The sequence below is a fragment of the Crocuta crocuta genome, unplaced genomic scaffold (assembly GCF_008692635.1).
Source record: "Crocuta crocuta isolate KB4526 unplaced genomic scaffold, BGI_CrCroc_1.0 scaffold89, whole genome shotgun sequence".
Lineage (NCBI taxonomy): Eukaryota > Metazoa > Chordata > Mammalia > Carnivora > Hyaenidae > Crocuta > Crocuta crocuta.
The window spans coordinates 3169768-3189168 of NW_027551559.1; the positions used below are offsets into that span (position 1 = coordinate 3169768).

General features: G+C 43.0%; 1 protein-coding gene across 1 annotated transcript in view; it reads left to right on the forward strand.

Annotated features, from left to right (window-relative positions):
* CTNND2 (catenin delta 2) overlaps positions 1–19401 on the forward strand; it is a 784902-nt gene that overhangs the window by 680363 nt on the left and 85138 nt on the right. The window contains exons 21-22 of the mRNA XM_077749452.1: positions 1600–1674; positions 2668–2818. Coding sequence (XP_077605578.1) covers positions 1600–1674; positions 2668–2818 — 226 coding nt within the window. The remainder of the gene's footprint in view (positions 1–1599; positions 1675–2667; positions 2819–19401) is intronic.

The window sequence follows — 19401 nt, forward strand, 5'->3', positions numbered from 1 at the left end:
TCTTTTCTTTAGCTTATGTTCTTATAAGAATACAGTATAAATACATATAACATACAACACGTGTGTTAATCTACTATTTGTGTTGTTGGTAAGGCTTTAGGTCAACAGCAGGCTATTAAGTTTGGGGGGACTCAAAACTTTCACGCAGATTTTTGACCACAGAGGGGGTCAGTGCCCCAAACCCTGTGTTGTTCAAGGGTCAACTGTACATGCAAGCACACAGAACTAAAAGTGTCAAAATAGAAGTTATTTTCTGTGTATCAATAATGTAAGATCAAATCCATTCTCTAATTATCTCTTTTCAGTTAGGAAGAACATACCACTGTTGCTGACCATTTTCTCACACCAAAAAGTCATATCTATAACTCATACACGTTTTTGGCTATAGATAGCCATTTTTTGGTTACTCTAAAATCACTTCCCAGGAAAGCTTAAGGATTGTCATTATTTTCCAAACACCAGATCATCTTTCCATCCAACATGGGAGGGATGTAAGAGCCGAACTTCTAAGAAGAAAAAACAAAGTCAAAGCCTTCCTTTCTTAGGTCATTTCAGATACAGCCAGGTTCTCCTCTGTCTACATGTAGTAGGATGGAGGGGAGGGTGAGGCAGTGTCTGGGAGACTTAGCATAGAGGATTAGGCTCAGCTACTCTTAGAGAGAGGTGATGGCAGAGGAGGAAGTATTGTCGGCATCATAAAGAGATGCAGATGTGGAGTGACAGGACCAGGTGCAGGTGACCCTTATGGGAAGGTTATTTAACATCTTTATGTCTAGATTTCCCCATCTGCAAAATAAGAATACTAGTGCCAAGCTCCTAGGGACTTGGGGAACTAAGAGAGATCAATAATGCACAAGGCAGCTTCCTGGACCTAGAATGAGGTACCAAAGAAGTCATCTTTAGGGCTTATACTTCAACCTGCTCAGGTGACCAAGAACATTCCCTGTGGTGTCTTCAAAGGTCCAGAATATCACCCCAGCAGTAAAGTTTATTGTTAATGTTTATCTTACGATACATGGAGATTGACCCTACATCTGATTTCCATTTTCTTCTTTTTTCTAGCTTCCTTTCTTAGTTTTAGGGAAGAAAGCCAACAATGAGTGGGCTGTATAAGCTCAGGTTTCTAGTCTTTTCCGGGCACTGGAGACAAGAAGGTTCACAGGTAGTAGAGGAGGTGAATGAAAAGCATGTCTCAGCATGTCATATTGCAAGTGGAATTTCTGATGACATAAAGGTGGTTTTGTACTGTCTTCATGAAGGTCCTCCCTCCCTCAGGAGGGATATCCCACCCAGACACCCAAATTCCAATGAGCAGTTTCCAAACCTTGAGGTTTTTCTACGTCTAAGAAATTCTGACTGTTGATTTCATTGCTTTCTGAGAGTGGGGCTGTGAAATAGTCCATTGCAATCAAGAGATGTTTTAGTGAATTCAGTCTGCTTCCCCAAGGCCCTCGGGCTTCCTAGAGCTTGACGCACAGAGTGGGAGCAGGAGAAAAAGCATAGAGCGTGAGTTGATGGTGATAAGAAACTATGTGAATGTGACTTCTGACGTAGGACAGGATGAAGTTGTGTGTTTTTTTAATCTCATATTTCATGCAGGGCTGGGCTGAGGATGTGGCAGGCATGGCGTATGCCCTACGTTCACTGCCAGAGGGGGCTCCCTGCCTGCCACAGGTGAGAGCCAGCTCTGGGGTGCCTGCCCCGATGGGAATGGGGGGGGGAGGGGCCCGGCGGGGGAGGGGTGNCTGCCACAGAATCCAAACCTTCATGTCATGAATGCCATTTTCTTAAACCTTAGATTGCTTGGTTTTTATGGTCACACTCTTCTGTGGAACAGAGTACAACAGTATAAAGTATATATGTAAATGTCCGGAAAACCTGGACCTCCCTGCATTCTGTTCAATGCATCTGAATGCTTTATCATCCTGAAGTTGCAAGTACTTTTCAGATGAAGGTTAGGTGTGTTCCATTAAAGCCAACAACCACCCATCTAAAACAAATTGTATGTCCTACTTTATAAATTGGACGTTGAATTATGGCCCTAGACATAATACATTTTGATCCAAATGTTTTCTTAAAATTCTTTTATAGTTTCTACTCTTGACTTTAAATGTCGTGTTTACCTCTCCTCACCCCTACCTTTTTCTGACCCATTTACTTTTTATTATTCAGCCAACAACTTATGCACAGTCTGCTCACTGCTTTACCTGTGTACCCCACCTCCAAATGCCAAGTCTTTTTTTTTAAAAAAAATGACCTGTTCCCAACCTTTTATCATTTTCTACCTTTTCTGGAGCTCTTTTTTATTCCTCTTAACCCCAAAAAAACCAGCCCACCCTTCCTGTCCTAGACCTCCATATCTTAAAGCATCAAGGGTACAAGATCACACAAATGGCTTGCCCAAGTCAAGGACTGCAAATGCCAGCATCTGAGAAATAACTGTGGCTAACTGATTAATCCAGAAACCTCTTCCACATACTGAAAGCAGAAAATAAAGTTAAGACATTTCAGTACATGCCTACCGCATTCAGCCCGTTCTACAAGTAGGTCTTGATAATTGATCCTTTTTGGCTCCTGTAAACAGCCGTCTGAAAGCCTGCACGTGGTATTAGCTTCTAGGGTTTTCCACCTCCACGTCTAACGCCTTGGCCTTCCCTCTCGTTACAGTGGTCAGTATATATCCGGGCTGCTGTCCGAAAAGAGAAAGGCCTGCCTATCCTTGTGGAGCTGCTCCGAATAGATAATGACCGTGTGGTGTGCGCGGTGGCCACGGCGCTCCGGAACATGGCCTTGGACGTCAGAAACAAGGAGCTCATTGGTACGTTCTCCCCAGTTCACAGCGTCTCAGAATCGAAATGAAAACCTTTCCTGGCAGGGTGCATGTGGCCGAATCCATAGGCAGGACATCTGCACATGCAGAAGCAGTGCGTGTATTTGAGGTCGCATTCTTCCAGCTAGCCTTCTTCTTGAAATCCAACGCGCTGATCTCTCTTTTAGAATTTAGAGGAAAACACAGTGTGTGTTGACATTCCTAATGCTTGCAAAGTAAAAACGATCACAGAGCTCAGCACTGGATACCAGTGTCCTGAGCCTCTACATCTCTGTCTGGTTGTTTGTTTGCATTCCACGTGGTGAACCGGAATTCTAATGGCTACATGCCACATCTCTTCCCCTATCTGTTTGAAGATCTGTTTTGGATTAGAGCATACTGGCTCTTTAATCCTATTTTTTAAAGACTCGTCTTCCTCTAATTTGGTATTCAAGAAATAAGGAAGATCTTTTATTAATGACGCATTAAAGAGATCATATATTCATCTATTTATTCAACAAATGTTTATCCATGACCTACTTTGTTCCATGCCTGTTTTAGGCTCAGAGACTTTATCAGTGAGCAAAACAGACAGGAAGCCTCACCCTTGTGGGGTTTGTATTTGGGAGAGGGGAGAGATGCAATGAATAAAATATACATTCACACGAACTCGATGGTGTGTTAGAAACCTTACATGGGTAAAGGAAACCGTAATTGTGAGGCTGAGATTTTATTTAATTGAGATGAAATTCACATAACATTATATTAATCACTTCAGGGTTCGCCATTACAGTGGCATTTAGTATTTTCATAATGCTGCACAACTACTATCTCTATCAAGTTCCAAAGCCTTTTCATCGCAGTAAAGAAAACCCTGGAACTATTACGTAGGCACCCGCGCTTTCCCTCCGCCAAGACCCTGGCAGCCACAGTCTCCTTTCTGTCTCTACAGACATCCCCATTCTGCATATTTCACGTAAATGGAATCATGTCATGTGTGAGCGTTTGCATCTGGCTTCTCCCACTCAGCATAAGGGGTTGTGATTTTAAGTGGGACGTCAAAGTCAAGATAGTTGTGGGAAGGTTACATTTGAGCAAAGACCTGAAGGAGGTGAGAGTAGGTTTTGTGGACATTTAGGAGAAGAGCAAATGGTGGAGGAGCTGGGAGCTATGCGGCGAGTTCAAGGTAACCAAGGGGCTTTTTGTGTCTGGTGCAGAGTGAGTGGTAGGAGCCCAGGTAGGAGAGGCCTCCTGGCTCCTCCCCCTGCAGGTAGGGAAGGAAGATCCCATGACAAGGCTGACGAATGCCTGGAGGAGTGGTGAACGAGGAGACCCCCCTCCCCCAAAAAAAAGACACAAGCCTCCCCACAGACGTGCAGTCCCGCTAGGGCATCTGAGATTAAAGAGAGGATTCTCGTAGGGTCTTTGGCCAATGCCTCATGAAGCCTGGCGAGGCTCCGTGCAGGTAACAGGTGTCGGTGGAGTTCAGGTAGCAGGGAGCCGGATGAGCCACCATGCCAAAGGTGCAGATGGCACCGCCTCTGGGCTGGGGGAAAGGGAGAAAGTGGGTGAGCATGGGCAGCGGGTTGAGATTCCATTCGTGGGGCAGCTGGGGTCCCAGGCGGGGGGCTAAATGTCATACACAAATTTCACACGGAGACGTGGCTCTATTTGCTCTATCCTCATTCCTGAGCGTGGCGTTCCAAGCCCTCTGTGATCAGGAAACCCGGCCCCTTTTTTGCCTGCCATTTCATAATACCTATCATATCCTCCAATAAAAACAAAAGTACTGTGGACCATCATCCATGTAGTTATTTACAGGGAAAACAGACTTCGAATCTTTGTCTAATGAATGCAAGTACTCGTTAAGTTCACGCTGTCTTACAAGCCATGAAAAATAAGCTCACAATTTGATATTTATACTTAGTTTGAAAATAATGTAAGTGTTGCTTATGGATTTTGTATAGTTAAACTAGGCCATTAACTTAGAAGATTACCTGCTCCATATGCACCCTTCCTTTCCTTATGTAGTTGTTTCAGACGGGACAGAGCTGGGGCATCTGATAAAACCCTCTTGCTCCTGTGTAAAATGGAGGAAAAATCAATAGCTAATCAGTCCACTGCCTGGATACTAACTACTAGGTATTGTGTGTTTGCACATTTTATTTCTTTTGGTGGATTAAAATATAACAAAATAGGGAACTATTGATTGGTTTCCTAGCTTCCAGGCACCTCTTCTTTCTCAGAGGCCCGTTATCTAGGACTCTCTCTGAGGCAAGAACATTTGGAGCTCCATATTGCCTATGTTAAATTAAGCCTTTACTATCAAATGTCACCAGCCAGGAAAGGGAGCCAGTCATTTAAAAATAGAACTGAAAATATCCAAGTCACTGGCTTTATGGAATCAATCACTTCTTTCTTGAATGAGAAAAGCAAAATTCACCAACAGCAACAACAACAAAAATAATCCCAACACACCTGCCTTCTCCATCTCCAAGAAAGGAAATGTGACCTCTGCAAGCTCTTTGACTTTAAATATGGTATCAAAGTAGTGATTTTTATAGGAAATGCTGTACAGAATTTTGTGTATTGAAAAGAAAGTTGCAGTGACTTTGAACGAAGAACAGCAACGACGGCCAAGAGCTGAACTTGGACTTCTCTTTTCTGTCACTTCTCGGTCAAAGCTTTGGTGACCGCCTGTGGTTTCATGGTGTTAAAGATCTGTATTCCGAGGACTCTCAGATGAATACCCCTGGTGCGAATCCCACATCTCTGGGTCTAGCTGTCTGTCCAGCACCTCTACTGGCTGTCCAACAGGCATCCCGGATACATCTCCAGACCTGAGTTTCTTAACTTTCCTTCTAACAAAGTCCCTCCACAGTCTTCCCCAACAGCAGTCGTCAGTTTGTCCTTGCCATGATCCAGGAGAGGCACCTTTCAGTGCCCTTTGACTCTTCAGTCCCCATACCTGGTCCGTCAGCAAATCTGATCACTCTTCCCCAAACTCCCACCATAGCCCACCTACCTGGTTATTACCATGGCAATTCCCTCTGCTCTCGCCCCCTACCGTCCATTCTCAACACAGCAGCCAGAGTGGTCCTGTTAAAAGCCTAACCAGAGCTTGACCCCTGTCCTGTCCTCCTCAGTGGAAGTGCAATCCTCACCAGGCAGATATGGCCCTGCTTAAACCAGCTCTCTGATTCCCCTCCACCCTCACCTTCTGCCCTCTCGCTGCTACTAACATGCTGTATTCACAGGTTCACATGTGGTTCACATGAGCCACGATCCTGCCTCAGGACCTCTGAACAGGCTGCTTCTTCTCCAAGGGTCCATGCGCCTCTGCCTTCATCCGTCAGGTGTTCTTTCCAGTAGAACCTTTTCTGGCCACTATTCTTAAATCTCACCCCCTTCTCCACTTCCCTTCTCTCCACAGCATGGGTGACCTCCTAATATATAGCATAACACTTCTCTGTCTTGCATTTTGTCCATCTCCCTGCCCCCGGAACATTTGCCCACTAAGGGCAGGAAGCTCTGTCCCGTTAGTACCCTGGGGTGGCCCAGGAACCCAGAGGGGCACCCAGATCCATCGTAGGACTTAATACATTTTTGCTAAATAAATGACAAAAGTGAAATTCTTCCTGTCTGGCCATCATCTTTGTTTGATTTCTTTAAAATTTTTATTCTTTTTCAAAGAGAGAGAGAGCGAGAGCACATGAGGAGTGAGGGATAGGAGCAGAGGGAGAAAGAGAGAGAATCTTAAGAAAGAGAGAGAATCATAGGGCTCAATCCCAGGATCCTGAGATCATGACCTGAACCAAAATCGAGTCAGACACTCAGCCAGTTAAACCACCCAGGCTCCCCTTTCTGACTGTCATCTTTAAATGAACTCCAAATCAGCAAAACATTAAATAAGCAAATTAAACTTCAAATAAAAACATTTTATGTTAATAAAGAAAATCATTTTAAAAAACCAGTTCATTTTTCTCCTAAAATTTACTAGATGTATGCAGATGTTTAAAATTCAGAAGAAACCCCTTCTTTCCCGTCCCGGGTTCTGGGGTTTCAGTTTAGTTCTTTGTAGATGGTTCTTTTAGTTAGAGTGGGGGAGGAGCTGCTACCACATTTTGGTCGAGGAATGGTTCGTCTTCTAGGACTCGCATTTTGGGAAAAATCCCAATAAACTATCAGACGATGGTCCTCCTAGGCCCTCAGCTCTATTGAGGATCATCTAAAAGGAATGTCCTCTTCCCATTTTGGGGTTTTCGTGGTTCTGTATCTGTCTCTGCCACTGGGCAATAAGTGTATCTACATACCTCGCTCTGTCTGGAGATAGACCTTCACATCCTTCTGAATGATGTGATGATGCAGTAGTCCAAGTTAGTGCACATGCATACATTTCTTTGCTGCCCTCCAAAAAAGGTTAATTATCCTTCGGAGTGAAGTGTTATTTCATCCTTCAGAAAGATTTTTTTTTAAGAATGGTAATAATTCTTTGCTTCAGTGAAAAGAGCAAACAATATTGTATCCCTTTAACAGGTATAAAAAAATGCCATCCATTTAAGCATGTTGACAGGTCCTGATAGGGATGGAAGATACTTATTTTAGCCAAATCCCTACCTTCTCTGCCAACAAACAAATGAAACTCAAAAAAAAAAAAAAAACCTTACAACACTAGACAAAAGAGATATCTGTCACCGGGCAAACATTAGTCATTAACCCATTGCTATCCATCCATGGAAAATAATCCCAAAGGGGGTAATTCCATCATATGTACTGTTCTGTTTGGCTGCATTTGCAGACAGCACAGAAAATCAAGACTGCATCAAAACCATTACTTAGTATAACATGGGCACTGGAAGTAAGTTTCCCAATGGGCAGGATTATCTAGTCTGTGAATGTCTTGGTGCCCCCATTCAAGGCCCTGCCCATGCAAATTGCCTCTTGTTTCTAATGGCTTTTTAATGAACTCTTCAGCCATACCAGTTGTGTGCCATTATTCCCACTTAGACACTTATGGACCTCCCGCTCACCATTCAAAGCTCAGCTCGGGATGACCTTCTGATGAAGGCCATTCCTTGAACTAGAGCAGAGGTGGATAGTACCAACCTGATAAGAAATATTTTAATTTATCTTAGATTATTTTGTTTGTGTACCTTGTAGGCTCTTGTGCGTACGTACAATACATTACCCCCAGTGAGATAATAAGATAAGGGATCAGGTCCCATATTTATTTTTATGTCCTACAGCGCCCAGCGCTTTACTCTGCCCATAACCCCATAACAGGCAATCAGTATATATTTGCTGAAGTAATGCATTGATGAGTGAAACACACTGGTATTTATTCTGAAGAATGATCTGGAAGATGTTTGGGGAATCCCACATTGAGAGAGGAAGGGGCAGGGGAAATGTCTGTTTCAGCTTCCTTCCGCACCTTTCGGGGAATGGGAAGAAAGACAGCTTGGATGATCCCTGAAATCCAGGACTCTTGTCAAACTCAAACTCATTCTGCTGGCCTCCTTGGAAGGGGCTTGCAACTGGATAGAAAATAGTAACGTTTTCCATGTGTGCCTTGATGGCTGCCAGAAGTTCGTGTTGGCAGACTATCTCCACCTCTGTGGGCAGCATTGGCAGAGAAGCAGAGCACCCCTCTTGGCTTCCCAGGCAGTGGCTGCTTGCCACACTTTCTGGCAGACGAGCCAGGGCTGGGCTCTGGAAGCATCCTCCCCACTCCTCCGCATCCCTCACCAGACTGAACAGAAGAACCTTCCACTGTCTCATGAACCTGGCTCTTCCCTAGTTTGCCTCAGCCCTTCACCTCATCCTCTCTGCTTTGCATGGCTGCTTCCCCCTATTATCATTTGGATGGTTGGGTCACCACATCTGGAATGATCTATAAGAATGTTTCTTTGACTGGTGGCCCTGCACATTCATATTATAAGATCCATTCTTCTATTTCAGCTAACTTTCTACTCACTTCAGCAGTTAGCTGAGCCTCTGTCTAAGCAATACGTTCTTGATCGGTTCCAAGCTCCAAGGAGCACAGACAAAATGTGATTCTCTCTGGGGTCGGGAAGGAACCATTTCCTAAAAGAGTCTGCTGGCTCCAAACACAGGTAATGCCCAGGAGAGATGGAGAAGAAGGGAGCCCCAAATCTCCAGGTATACCTAGTGGTGGACATCGCATGCTTTCCAACACTAGTGAAATCATGAACCAAATAAGGGTGATTACTTGTCTGGGACTTAATTATTCATTAAGCAGTAAATCCATTGTTGTTTCTCTTCCCTTTTGGGGATTTACAGATGATCCTTTTTATTTATTCAAGGAACCAGGGGTCAAGGACCTGGAGGCATTCCCCTCCTAGCTTTTTTCTTTCTTGCCACAATGTTTAAATATTCAGGTGAAAGAGTTTATCTGACCACTGTAGACTGTTTATAGCCAGTGATTGCTGACCACATTTAAAGGACAACATAAAACGTTTCTTTAAAGTGGAAATAAAGACTGAATAAAGGAAAAAAATAATGAATTCTGTCAATAGAATGACCTCTTCCATGACACTTTTTTACCTAGGGAGAAGTGTATTTTCTTTTGGAAAATTTGAGGGATGGGGGTGGGGGAAAGGACTCTTCATTATATCAATACTGTCCTGAATGTTGCATAGCTTTGTAAGCCTGTCCTTTTATTTAGTGATCTCACAGCTGAAGTTTTGGAGATGTGTATCCATGGAATTATAGACCTGGTGGTAATGATCTTCATCCAAACCTTGGGATGCATTTTTATTTAATTCTTTAATCATAAGCATGTTCTCAGGGGAATAAAAAGATACCTACAGCAGGTTCTCCATCTCCAAGAAGAAGCAATATTACTCAGGAGGTCCTTCTTCAAAGTTTATCTAAATTCTTTGGCCCAGGATTGAAACACATCTTGGTTATCATCCTCTGTCACTGAGAATATCACTGTGTACCCGCAGTGGCTCCTAGCAAAACTAGAGAACAGAGAGCTCTAAAAATGTAGGGACAGCGTGTGTGTGTGTGGGTGTGTGTGTGTGTGTGTGTGTGTGTGTGTGTGTGTGTTTTATTTTCTCGTCTCATGTAGATGGCTCACATATGGCAGAACATTCTGGGATATGGGCATCCCATTGTGCAGCGCAGCCCTCTCACAGGTCAGTCATTGTACAGCCCTGAGTGCACCTTCCTTACCTGTGTTCTTGACCCTGGGGAATCCCTCCTGTGCCTAGAAAAAGACCAAGAAGCTCTAGAGACTTCAATGCACCTGGAAGGCTGTGAATTATTTGCACCCTTGGAAATGTGTAAGCTTCACTTTATTAAGTAGGTTTGAGGACATTTTAGAGACATACCTTCTCTGCTTTTCAAACGTGTTTCTTCAGACCCTGGCAGATGTTGTTTTAATTAAAACACATGCAATTTCAATTAGTATTTTAAAAGGAAGCCTGGCTTCCCAGACAGGGTGATTTATCGGAGCACTCTTTGCCGGCTCTTTAATAACTTGATTTCACAAGCCAAGTTCTAGGCAGCAGGAAAACTGTGTGCTTTGGCCAAAACTTGGTATCTTCAGATTAGGTGCCTATGTTAGAGCCCCCAGACTCAAGAACCTAATCTCGTGAATGCTGCATTCCTTTCCAGTGGCACCATGGATCCTTCGTTAATTAACTTCGGACACCTGTTGGGGAATGTTGGTGTCTGTGCCTGGCAGATAAGAATTGCTTGGAAGGGGAGTTGTAAATAAATCGAAGGGCCGATAATTATTTTATTAAACGAGACTTAATGATTCACCCCTTGGAAATACTCCATGTGGGAAATAAGCAAAACTGACTGAAATTTGTGGTTGATCCAAATTTTCAGAACCTCTACTTAAAGACCTCAAAGAAAAGGGAGAAAAAGAACTCACCTAACTTTACTCTGACTAGTTAGATATTCATTTTATGCCTAGCCACACAGTTTCAGAAGAAAATGATGTTAGGAAGGGAATACATGAGAAATGCAATGGATCTCCTGACTACCCCCAAATCCTGAGAATCTAAAAATAGCAGAGGGTTTTAGCAGAGCTGTGTTTTTAAATTGAATTCGTTGTATGTGTAAACTACCATCTTCTCCCCTTGCCTGCTTCAGAAAGAAATGTTTAATCATTTGGAAAGTATTGATCTTTTTACTCTCTGATACTAAAAATAGTGGATTAGAAAATAGTTGAAGACTTTAAAGATGAATGCTGTTTTAGCCATCCGGGCTTATGTTCCACTGTATTTATTGTGCTGGATTTGAGGAATTATAGAGTAGGTAAGAACAGCCATTAACTGGGGGTTCTGGCTTCTAAAGAAAGTGTGTAGACTGGCACCATATATGGAATGTGCCAGTCAGTGGTTCCGCCCTTGAGGCAATAAAAGGAAAAGGCAGATGGTGTAGAGACAGGGCAGCCATCCTGGGAAGAAGGACACAGCAAGCCTCAGGCAAGAAGCTGAGGACCCAGGAGGCAGGTGAAAGATGGAGGTACAGCCTCTGGCCAGGCCCTGCGATGCTGGTGTGTAAACCAGCATAAGCAGAAAGAACAGGCTTCGCTCCTTGAGAAGAAGCAAGCTTGAGAAGATAGAGCTCATCCATTCAACCTATCAGACTAGAATCAAAGAGATGCTTGGTTAAGAGGAGAGAGGAAGCAAAGAGTCATTCCCAGCAGCGATTCACTAAAATATTCTGAGTTGTTTCAAGAAATTCTCTTATAACTAAGAAAGTTCATGCAAGTTCATTTACTGTCTAGCAGAAAAGCCTAACTTTTTTTCCCCAAATGTATTTTTTTAAGGCAATGTACTTTTATTTTTTTATTGTCCAGATTGTTTTCTTTCTTTCTTTTTTTTAATTTAAATTCAAGTTAGTTAACATATAGTATAGTATTTGGTTTCAGGAGTAGAATTTGGTGATTTATCACATACATGTAACACCCATTGCTCATCCCAACAAGTGCCCTCCCTAAAGCCCATCATCCAGTTAGCCCAATAATGAAGCAGCAGAAAAAGAATCATGTTGAGTTTTTTTTTTTTCCAATTTAAAATGAAGTTTTCCTATTCAGTTTTGTGCCCTGTATTGTCTTTGAACAGTGTCAGGTAAAATAAATGGCTTTGGAGAGGAACGATAAAAGATAAGTGACTTGTTTCCAAAAGCCCGTAATATCCTTTGGGCCAAATTTTATCATCCTTATTATTGAACATAGGTAGCTGAACTTGACACAGTACCAGCCAGGCTGGGGCAGGCATATAGTGATGTGTAATGTGTCTCTTTCAATTACAAGTCATCAGTAGTCCAACACTAGAGCATTCAATGTGCAAGATAGATCAAAAAAAACTTTTAAAAATCAAGTCTCCCTTTGACACTTGAACAGTTTTATTTGCTCATCCAAAAGGAAAGTCGTCACCATGAAATGGACAGTAGTGGGGTTAAAGTTTTTAATTGAATATTAATTAACTCCAGAAACTGATACCACCTAGCGTCCGCGTGAGAGTCAGGTCTATTTTAGGAGCGACCTTGTTATTCTTAAAACGCCAGAATCCAGTGTGCGTGTGAAAGACGACCCATGGGCTTCTCTCACCAGCAGATGGTCATGGAGGGGCCAGTGTATCCCAGGATCACGGGGAAGACTGTAGTGAGCAAAGCTGCAACTTGAGACTTTGGACCAGAGTTCCCGCTGGAGTGAACCATGAATGGGTGGCAAGGGTGCTGAAATTGTGATGCCCTCTGCTTCAAGGTCTGGGTAGCCCCGGAGTCAGCCACCCACCCAGATCCATGGCCTCCAAGGGCATAGCTGTTGTCCCACCAAGCTCTTACCACCCCCCGCCCCCAACACACACACACACACATTGCAGGTACTTTGTTTTCTGTGTGTGCCACGCTGAGGTAACAATCTGGAAGTTCTGCCCAACAGGGACCTCCCACCTTCACACCCCAGCACAAAGCATCTTCTCCGTGTCACTCTCTCCGGAGCCCAAAAGCTTGGATATTCAAACCGTCATCTCTCTTCTCTTCAAATACTAATCCAAACCCTAGTCTTTTACCTGCCTTCCTGTTTCCAGTGGTAGAAATGGATAGAAACTTTAGGAGTTTTTTCTTCCTTTTCTTTCTCCCTGTAGATGATCCTGATTCTTTCCTTGTATTTCAGGGAATTTCTTGATGTCCGTGTATGATTCCTGTGCCTTTCGCCGTGTGTCTCACCTGTAGTGTGGCGGGTCTGGTGTGTACCGCAGCTTCTTGCCTGGGGCTTTGCCGCCTCCACCTTCCTGTGCTGCACCCCCACATCACTGTTCACCCTCAACTCTGGGTAGTACTTCGACTAAGGGCTCTTCCTAGTTTCCATGATGTGAATGACCTAAGGAACAGGGCTGTGTTGACATGTAGTAGATACTAAGCTTTATCTGAATGAATAACTGGTTGAAGTCATATATTGTGCTTTCATAAACCAAATTCCCATTGTCCTGTGTAGATTTTCCTAATTATTCAAAGTTGGTTTGGAGTTTTAACTTATATACTACAGCATTTTTGACAATGGAGACCTGCCTACCCACACCCTTCTTCCTCACCCTGAGCATACCACCACCCCTACATCCCTAAAAATAGAACTGCATGCTTTATTTTTATTGTGCAAACCAAAGCAGATGAAAAGCACTTTGTCAGGACATAATCTCAGTTGTACGTTGGAGTCTCCTGAACCCCAACCCCAGAGATGCTCATGTATTAGCTCGTATTTTGAGGACCCCCAGGGGATTGTAATATATAGTCAAGGCCGAGAACTACTCCTTTAGAGTTCTCTAAGACCCATCATAAATAAAAACAGCCTGCTGATCTCCTGCAAAGCTGCATTCTTTCAATTTTGAAATATTTCATAATGACAAGTCTAACCCTAAGCACTTTTTACTAAGACCATTCCATTTCTTTGATTGGAACACGAAATTTTTGCTCCAGAAATTGTTCTGTTCCACAAGTTTTCCTTACAGTATTGTATCTAATGAATAATGGCTTTGAAATAGCTAATTTCAGGTCAGATCACCACTAACAATATTGATACCTAGACTCCAAACAAAACATCGGAACATCACGTGGGTATTATTACTCCCTCGTTTTAGTATAATTTCCCGGATCACACTTAGATGAACATATCATGTGCTTCTTCGGCGTGGCAAGGCATTCTCACTTTACCTTTTTGCTTAATAAAGCCATTCATGCTTAAGACAAGTTTAATCAAGAGGACGAGTGTAAGGAGCTTGGTGAAAATCTCACAGGCAAGTGTAACACTGACAATAGAGGTCAGTACTTAGAAGACCATAGGGAATATCTCAGGTCTTCTGATGGGGGCCAGGTTTTCCCTTTGACATCGCTCTTGCTCACTCAGGGTCTCTGAGCCCCTCCCACCACCACCACCCAGGAAGCCTGCATGTGTCCAGCATGATTCACTGGGAGGTTTGATAGCCCTGTTCTCCCCAGCACCACCCACCTGCGGCCCAGTCTTAGCTAATCTTTGGAACCTAAAGCCCTGATCCTTCTAGCAGCATCCAGATCTTCCCTTTCCTGCAGAAGCCCATAGCTTCTTTGAGATTGTGTCTGCCTACATGTGTAGGTTAAGAATACCTGTTAGCAAGCAAAGGAGAAGAAAAATAAACAGAAAATATACAAATTAGTACTTTGAGATGTAATCCTGCCTCAAAATCATTCTTCAAAAAAGCTACAGTGGGGGCACCTGGGTGGCTCAGTCCATTAAGCATCCAACTCTTGGTTTCAGCTCAAGTCATGACCTCGTGGTTTGTGGGTTCCAGCCCCGCATCAGGCTCTGCACTAGCAAGAAAGATTCTCTCTCTCCCTCTCTCTCTGCCCCTCCCTGGCTCACAAGCTCTCTCTCACAATAGAGAAACACTAAAAATTACTAATGTTGGTATTACCTTTTTGGGAGCTATTTTTTCTTGAACTAAAGCTACTTCTCTCTTCCCAAATACACTCTTCTTGGCTGCTACCTTATACCTTATACCTGAATGATTGTTAAAGTGTGTTCTCTTTGATGTGCAGAGGTGATGCTAGGCAACGCACTCTTCGAGTTGCTCTTGAATCTGTTGTGACAGGATTTCTCAGACGCCCCTCCATCGGGTCCCCTCCCCCAGCCCTGATGAGCAGTGTATGTTGTGTACAGGGTTCTCTGGGGCTGCGGTATGGAGGCTGCATCAGCTATGGGGAGAAGTCACGGGCTCCTCTGAGGATGAAACTTTTGACCTTGCTTTTTTGGCAGGATGCTAATCTACCAAATTGAGGAATGGCAGGCAGTGGGGCAACCCAATGAGTAATTCCATTGGCTTCCCCGAACATTCCTCAATGGACCTGATACTCAACATCATAGCGTGTGCATCACCCCTTTCTATAACACCTCACTTACCCAAAGGAGCAATATTGTAACTGTATTCCATTGTCACCCACTCTCACTGCTGGTCCAGGCTGGGGAAGAATAGGGGGTGAATAAGAAGAGGTGGGGTAGATGATGAACACTGGCAAGAATATCTGTTGATGACGGAAAAGGGTATTGTTTCTAAAGCATCATTAGAGGGGAAAACACAGAATTTTCACTTACCCTCCTTTCCATTAGGCAAAGGGCTAGAACTAGCTGAAAACATTTGAATTACAAAGTAGGCGGCCACCCCTGGATCAATGTTTTAAATGGTAAGCATGTGACTGTACTAGCCAGTTGGACAGAAACGATCTATGAGCAACAGACGACGAATTCCAAGCATTCAGTAGCTAAGTACGGTTTGCAATAAAATCCATCCTAAATGGGTGAGTGAGCTCACACGTATAAACACGATTGCATCCTCGGTAATTAGGTGCACTGGGGAAGGGACGGGCTGACTGAGCCACGGCTTTGCCATCTTCCCACATTGGCTTAGGAGGGCATCTCAGGAATCCTGCTTTGTTCAGTTTCCCACCGACTCCAAAGGTAACCCCAGGCCAGCCTGCTAGGCTGTAGGCGGAGATGGAGTGGAGGTTTGGGGGTGTTGGAGGTTTGGGGGTGTAGAACCTGGAGAGTAGTGCTGGGGAAACAGAAGGAACCGCGGACAAGAGGCCATATTGATGACGAGTAACCGGTACCCGCCTGCTCCCTGACGTGTGGGGTAAACTGGACACGACATACACGAATGGCAGTCCCATAGACTGTCAGTCTAACTCAACTAACAAATCAGTTAGTTAGTCTAACAAGGAGCAAGGGGATTGAAATGTATCCAGCCTTCACTATAAATCTGATGAATTCATTATTTTTCTCTAAATATCCTGCTGAACTTTTTGAAACGGATACTGCATTTCTGTGTTGCTTCGGTAGGGGATTTTTAACTCCCAGAGGAGACAAAGCCGGGTGGGCCCAGGCCTGGGGTGGGGTCCGGTCAGCTGCAGTCCCGTCCTCTGGGAGAGCAGAGTGACGCTCTGGATTCTCCCGCTGATGAGAGCGGAAAAGTGGGGAAAGAAGGAGAGGTGCGTGGACTGGACCTGCCCATCTTCCGGGCAGGGCACAGCTTCCGGTGACTTCACGCTTCCTGTCACGCTGTCTCTTATCTTTCCATAGCTGGCTGCCCAGGGACGGTGGGAGCCGGCCTCCTCGTTGTTTGGAAATCTCCAGGCTCAGGACCTTTCACAGATTACATCTGTTATCTCGTCTTTGCTCAGTCGTTCTCCACTCCCCCACCCCCCATTTCAGAGACCTGTCAGATTCTTTATTTGGACCATGGAAAGGGAGGGTTCAAATATGTGCATAAAATTAGCCCCATCACTGGGCTGAGGCTAGCTGGTATCTTTACTTGGAGGATGGAAAGGGAATGAAATGGGACCTGCCTTCCTCTTAGGCTTCCAGTTAAAGACTGAGGAAGAACTCCATTCCTCTTTTCCCTGATGTTCCCTGAAGTTCTCTCTCTCCCTCTCCCCCCCCCCGCCCCTCTTTCTCTTCCTCCCTCTCTGTCTCCCGATCTCTCTGTCTCTCCCTCTCCCTCTCTGTCCTCTCTTTCAATTTCCCACTCTCCCTCTCTGTCTCTTTCTTTTTAGCAAAGAGTATGTGAGAGTCTATTTAACTCTTAAAGTTGGAAATTTAAAAAATTATTAAAATCAAAACTTCATCTTCATTCTCTCAAGCCTAATTGTCATGGCCCAAAGGAAACCATTATAAGGCTGTTGGGGACAGTCCGTCAGTCATTGATTTCATTAGGTTAGTAAAGGAAGTGTATTTTGTTGTTGAATTGAGGAAGGAAAATTTAAGACACTTTTTTTCTGCCAAAGGTATTCACTGATATTTACTTATTCATTTAATTTTCTTGAAGTATAAAAGACTATATATTTATTAATAGTTCCCCTAAAGTTCTGAAGTCATTTTACTGTTTCCTACTCCCACTGCCAAGGGCATTGCCCCACCCTGTCTTGTAGTCTTTCTCTTTCTCTTTCTTTTCTTTTTTTTCTTTTCTTTTTTTTTTTTAATTCTCAAGCTAGTTAATATTTAGTGTAGTCTTGGCTTCAGGAGTAGATTCCTGTGATTCATCACTTACATATAACACCCAGTGTTCATCCCAACAAGTGCCCTCATCGGTGGCCATCACCCATGTACCCCACCCGCTTAATTAACCCTCAGTTTGTTCTCTGTATTTAAGAGTCTCTTATGTTTTGCCTCCTTCTCTATTTTTATCTTATTTTTCCTCCCCTTCCACTATATTCATCTGTTAAGTTTCTCAAATTCCACATGTGAGTGAAATCATATGATATCCGCCTTTCTCTGATTGACTTATTTCGCTTAGCATAATACCCTCGAGTTCCATCCACGTTGTTGCAAATGGCAAGATTTTGGTTTTTTTCATCACCAAGTAGTATCCCATTATACATATACATACATCACATCTTCTTAATCTGTTCCTCAGTTGATGGGCGTTTGGGCACTTTCCATAATTTGGATCGGGGTGCATGTGCCCCTTCAAATTAGCATTTTGTATTCTTTAGGTAAATACCTAGTAGTGCAATTGCTGGGTCATAAGGTAGTTCTATTTTTAATTTTTGGAGGAATCTCTATGCCGTTTTTCAGAAGGGCTATACCGGTTTACATTCCCACTAATATTGCAATAGGGTTCCCCTTTATCCACATCCTTGCCAACATCTATTGTTTCCTGAGTTGTTAATTTCAGCCATTCCAATGGGCCACACCCAATTCTTACCTGACATGTCTCCTGAGGCAAGGGAAATAAAAGCAAAAATTAACAATTGAGACCTGGTCTAGATAAAAAGCCTCTGCACAGCAAAGGAAACAATCAACAAAACTAAAAGGCAACTGATGGAATGAGAAAAGATATTTACAAATTCCTGGTAATCTCCTTGACAGGAGTGTTCACCACATAGGGCCTGGAAGGGGTTTCTGTCAGTTTGTTGATAGAATCAAGGATTTTGAATCATTGCTAGAATTAGTAAGAGCCAGGGGTCTGTTATTTATTTTTGCTTGCGAACTTTCTAAAAGACGTTTGGACAACTATTTATCCCCTTCACACTTTTAAATTTAAATTGTTGCCAAGGATATGGCTTTTTGTGTGATATTTTTAAAAATGAAATCAACACATCCTGGGGTGCCTGGGTGGCTCAGTCAGTTAAGCGTCCAACTTCGGCTCAGGTCATGATCTCGCAGGTCATGGGTTTGAGCCCTGCGTTGGGCTCTGTACTGACAGCTCAGAGCCTGAAGCCTGCTTTGGATTCTGTGTCTCCCTCTCTCTCTGCCCCTCCCCACTCATGCTCTCTCTCTCTCCATCTCTCAAAAATGAATAAACATTAAAAAAAAATTTTTTAAGGAATGAAATTGACACATCCCTATTTTAAATATAGCTGAGAAATCTGAATACCATAGTAGTTCAATGTCTACCATTATCCTTTTTAATAATATATGAGTAGGTTTCTCATTAATGTTAGAACTTATACATAATTCCTTTACTCTTTAAACATGTGATCATTATGCATTCCTTAAGAATTTTACCCTGATTGATGTATTTTATGCTTAAAAGTCTCATTGATCATTCTTTCAGCAAATTAAAATGTATTTTTTTATATTTTTATGGTATTAGGTTTTAAGTTAAAATCATCTTATGGATTAAGTTGTTACTATAGTTAGTAGCAGGGTACAATTGATCAAAATAACATGTTTAATAAATCTTGATTAAAACCTTTAAATGTAAAAAGCAAAATCATATTGGAAATTTATTCCTTAGATGAATGAGCCCTTTTATCCCAATCAATTCCAAGAAGCAAAAAAGAATATTATTGCTTGAATGAACAGGGTTCACTATCAATCATTTCTCAAATTTTTATAGACTTAAATACAGAGAAACATCACTCACATATAAAAGGTGGAGGGAATAGAAGATCTTTCTTTATAGCAATATCACTTGATTCTTTGACCTTCTTACTCATTTTATTTCAAAAATCTCATTGGGTTCCATCATCAGAGGTTATTGTTTAATTTATTTATTTTTGAGGGAGAGAGAGAAGGAGACAGGATCTGAAACAGGCTCTGCAATGACAACAGAGAACCCAGTATAAGGCTCGAAATC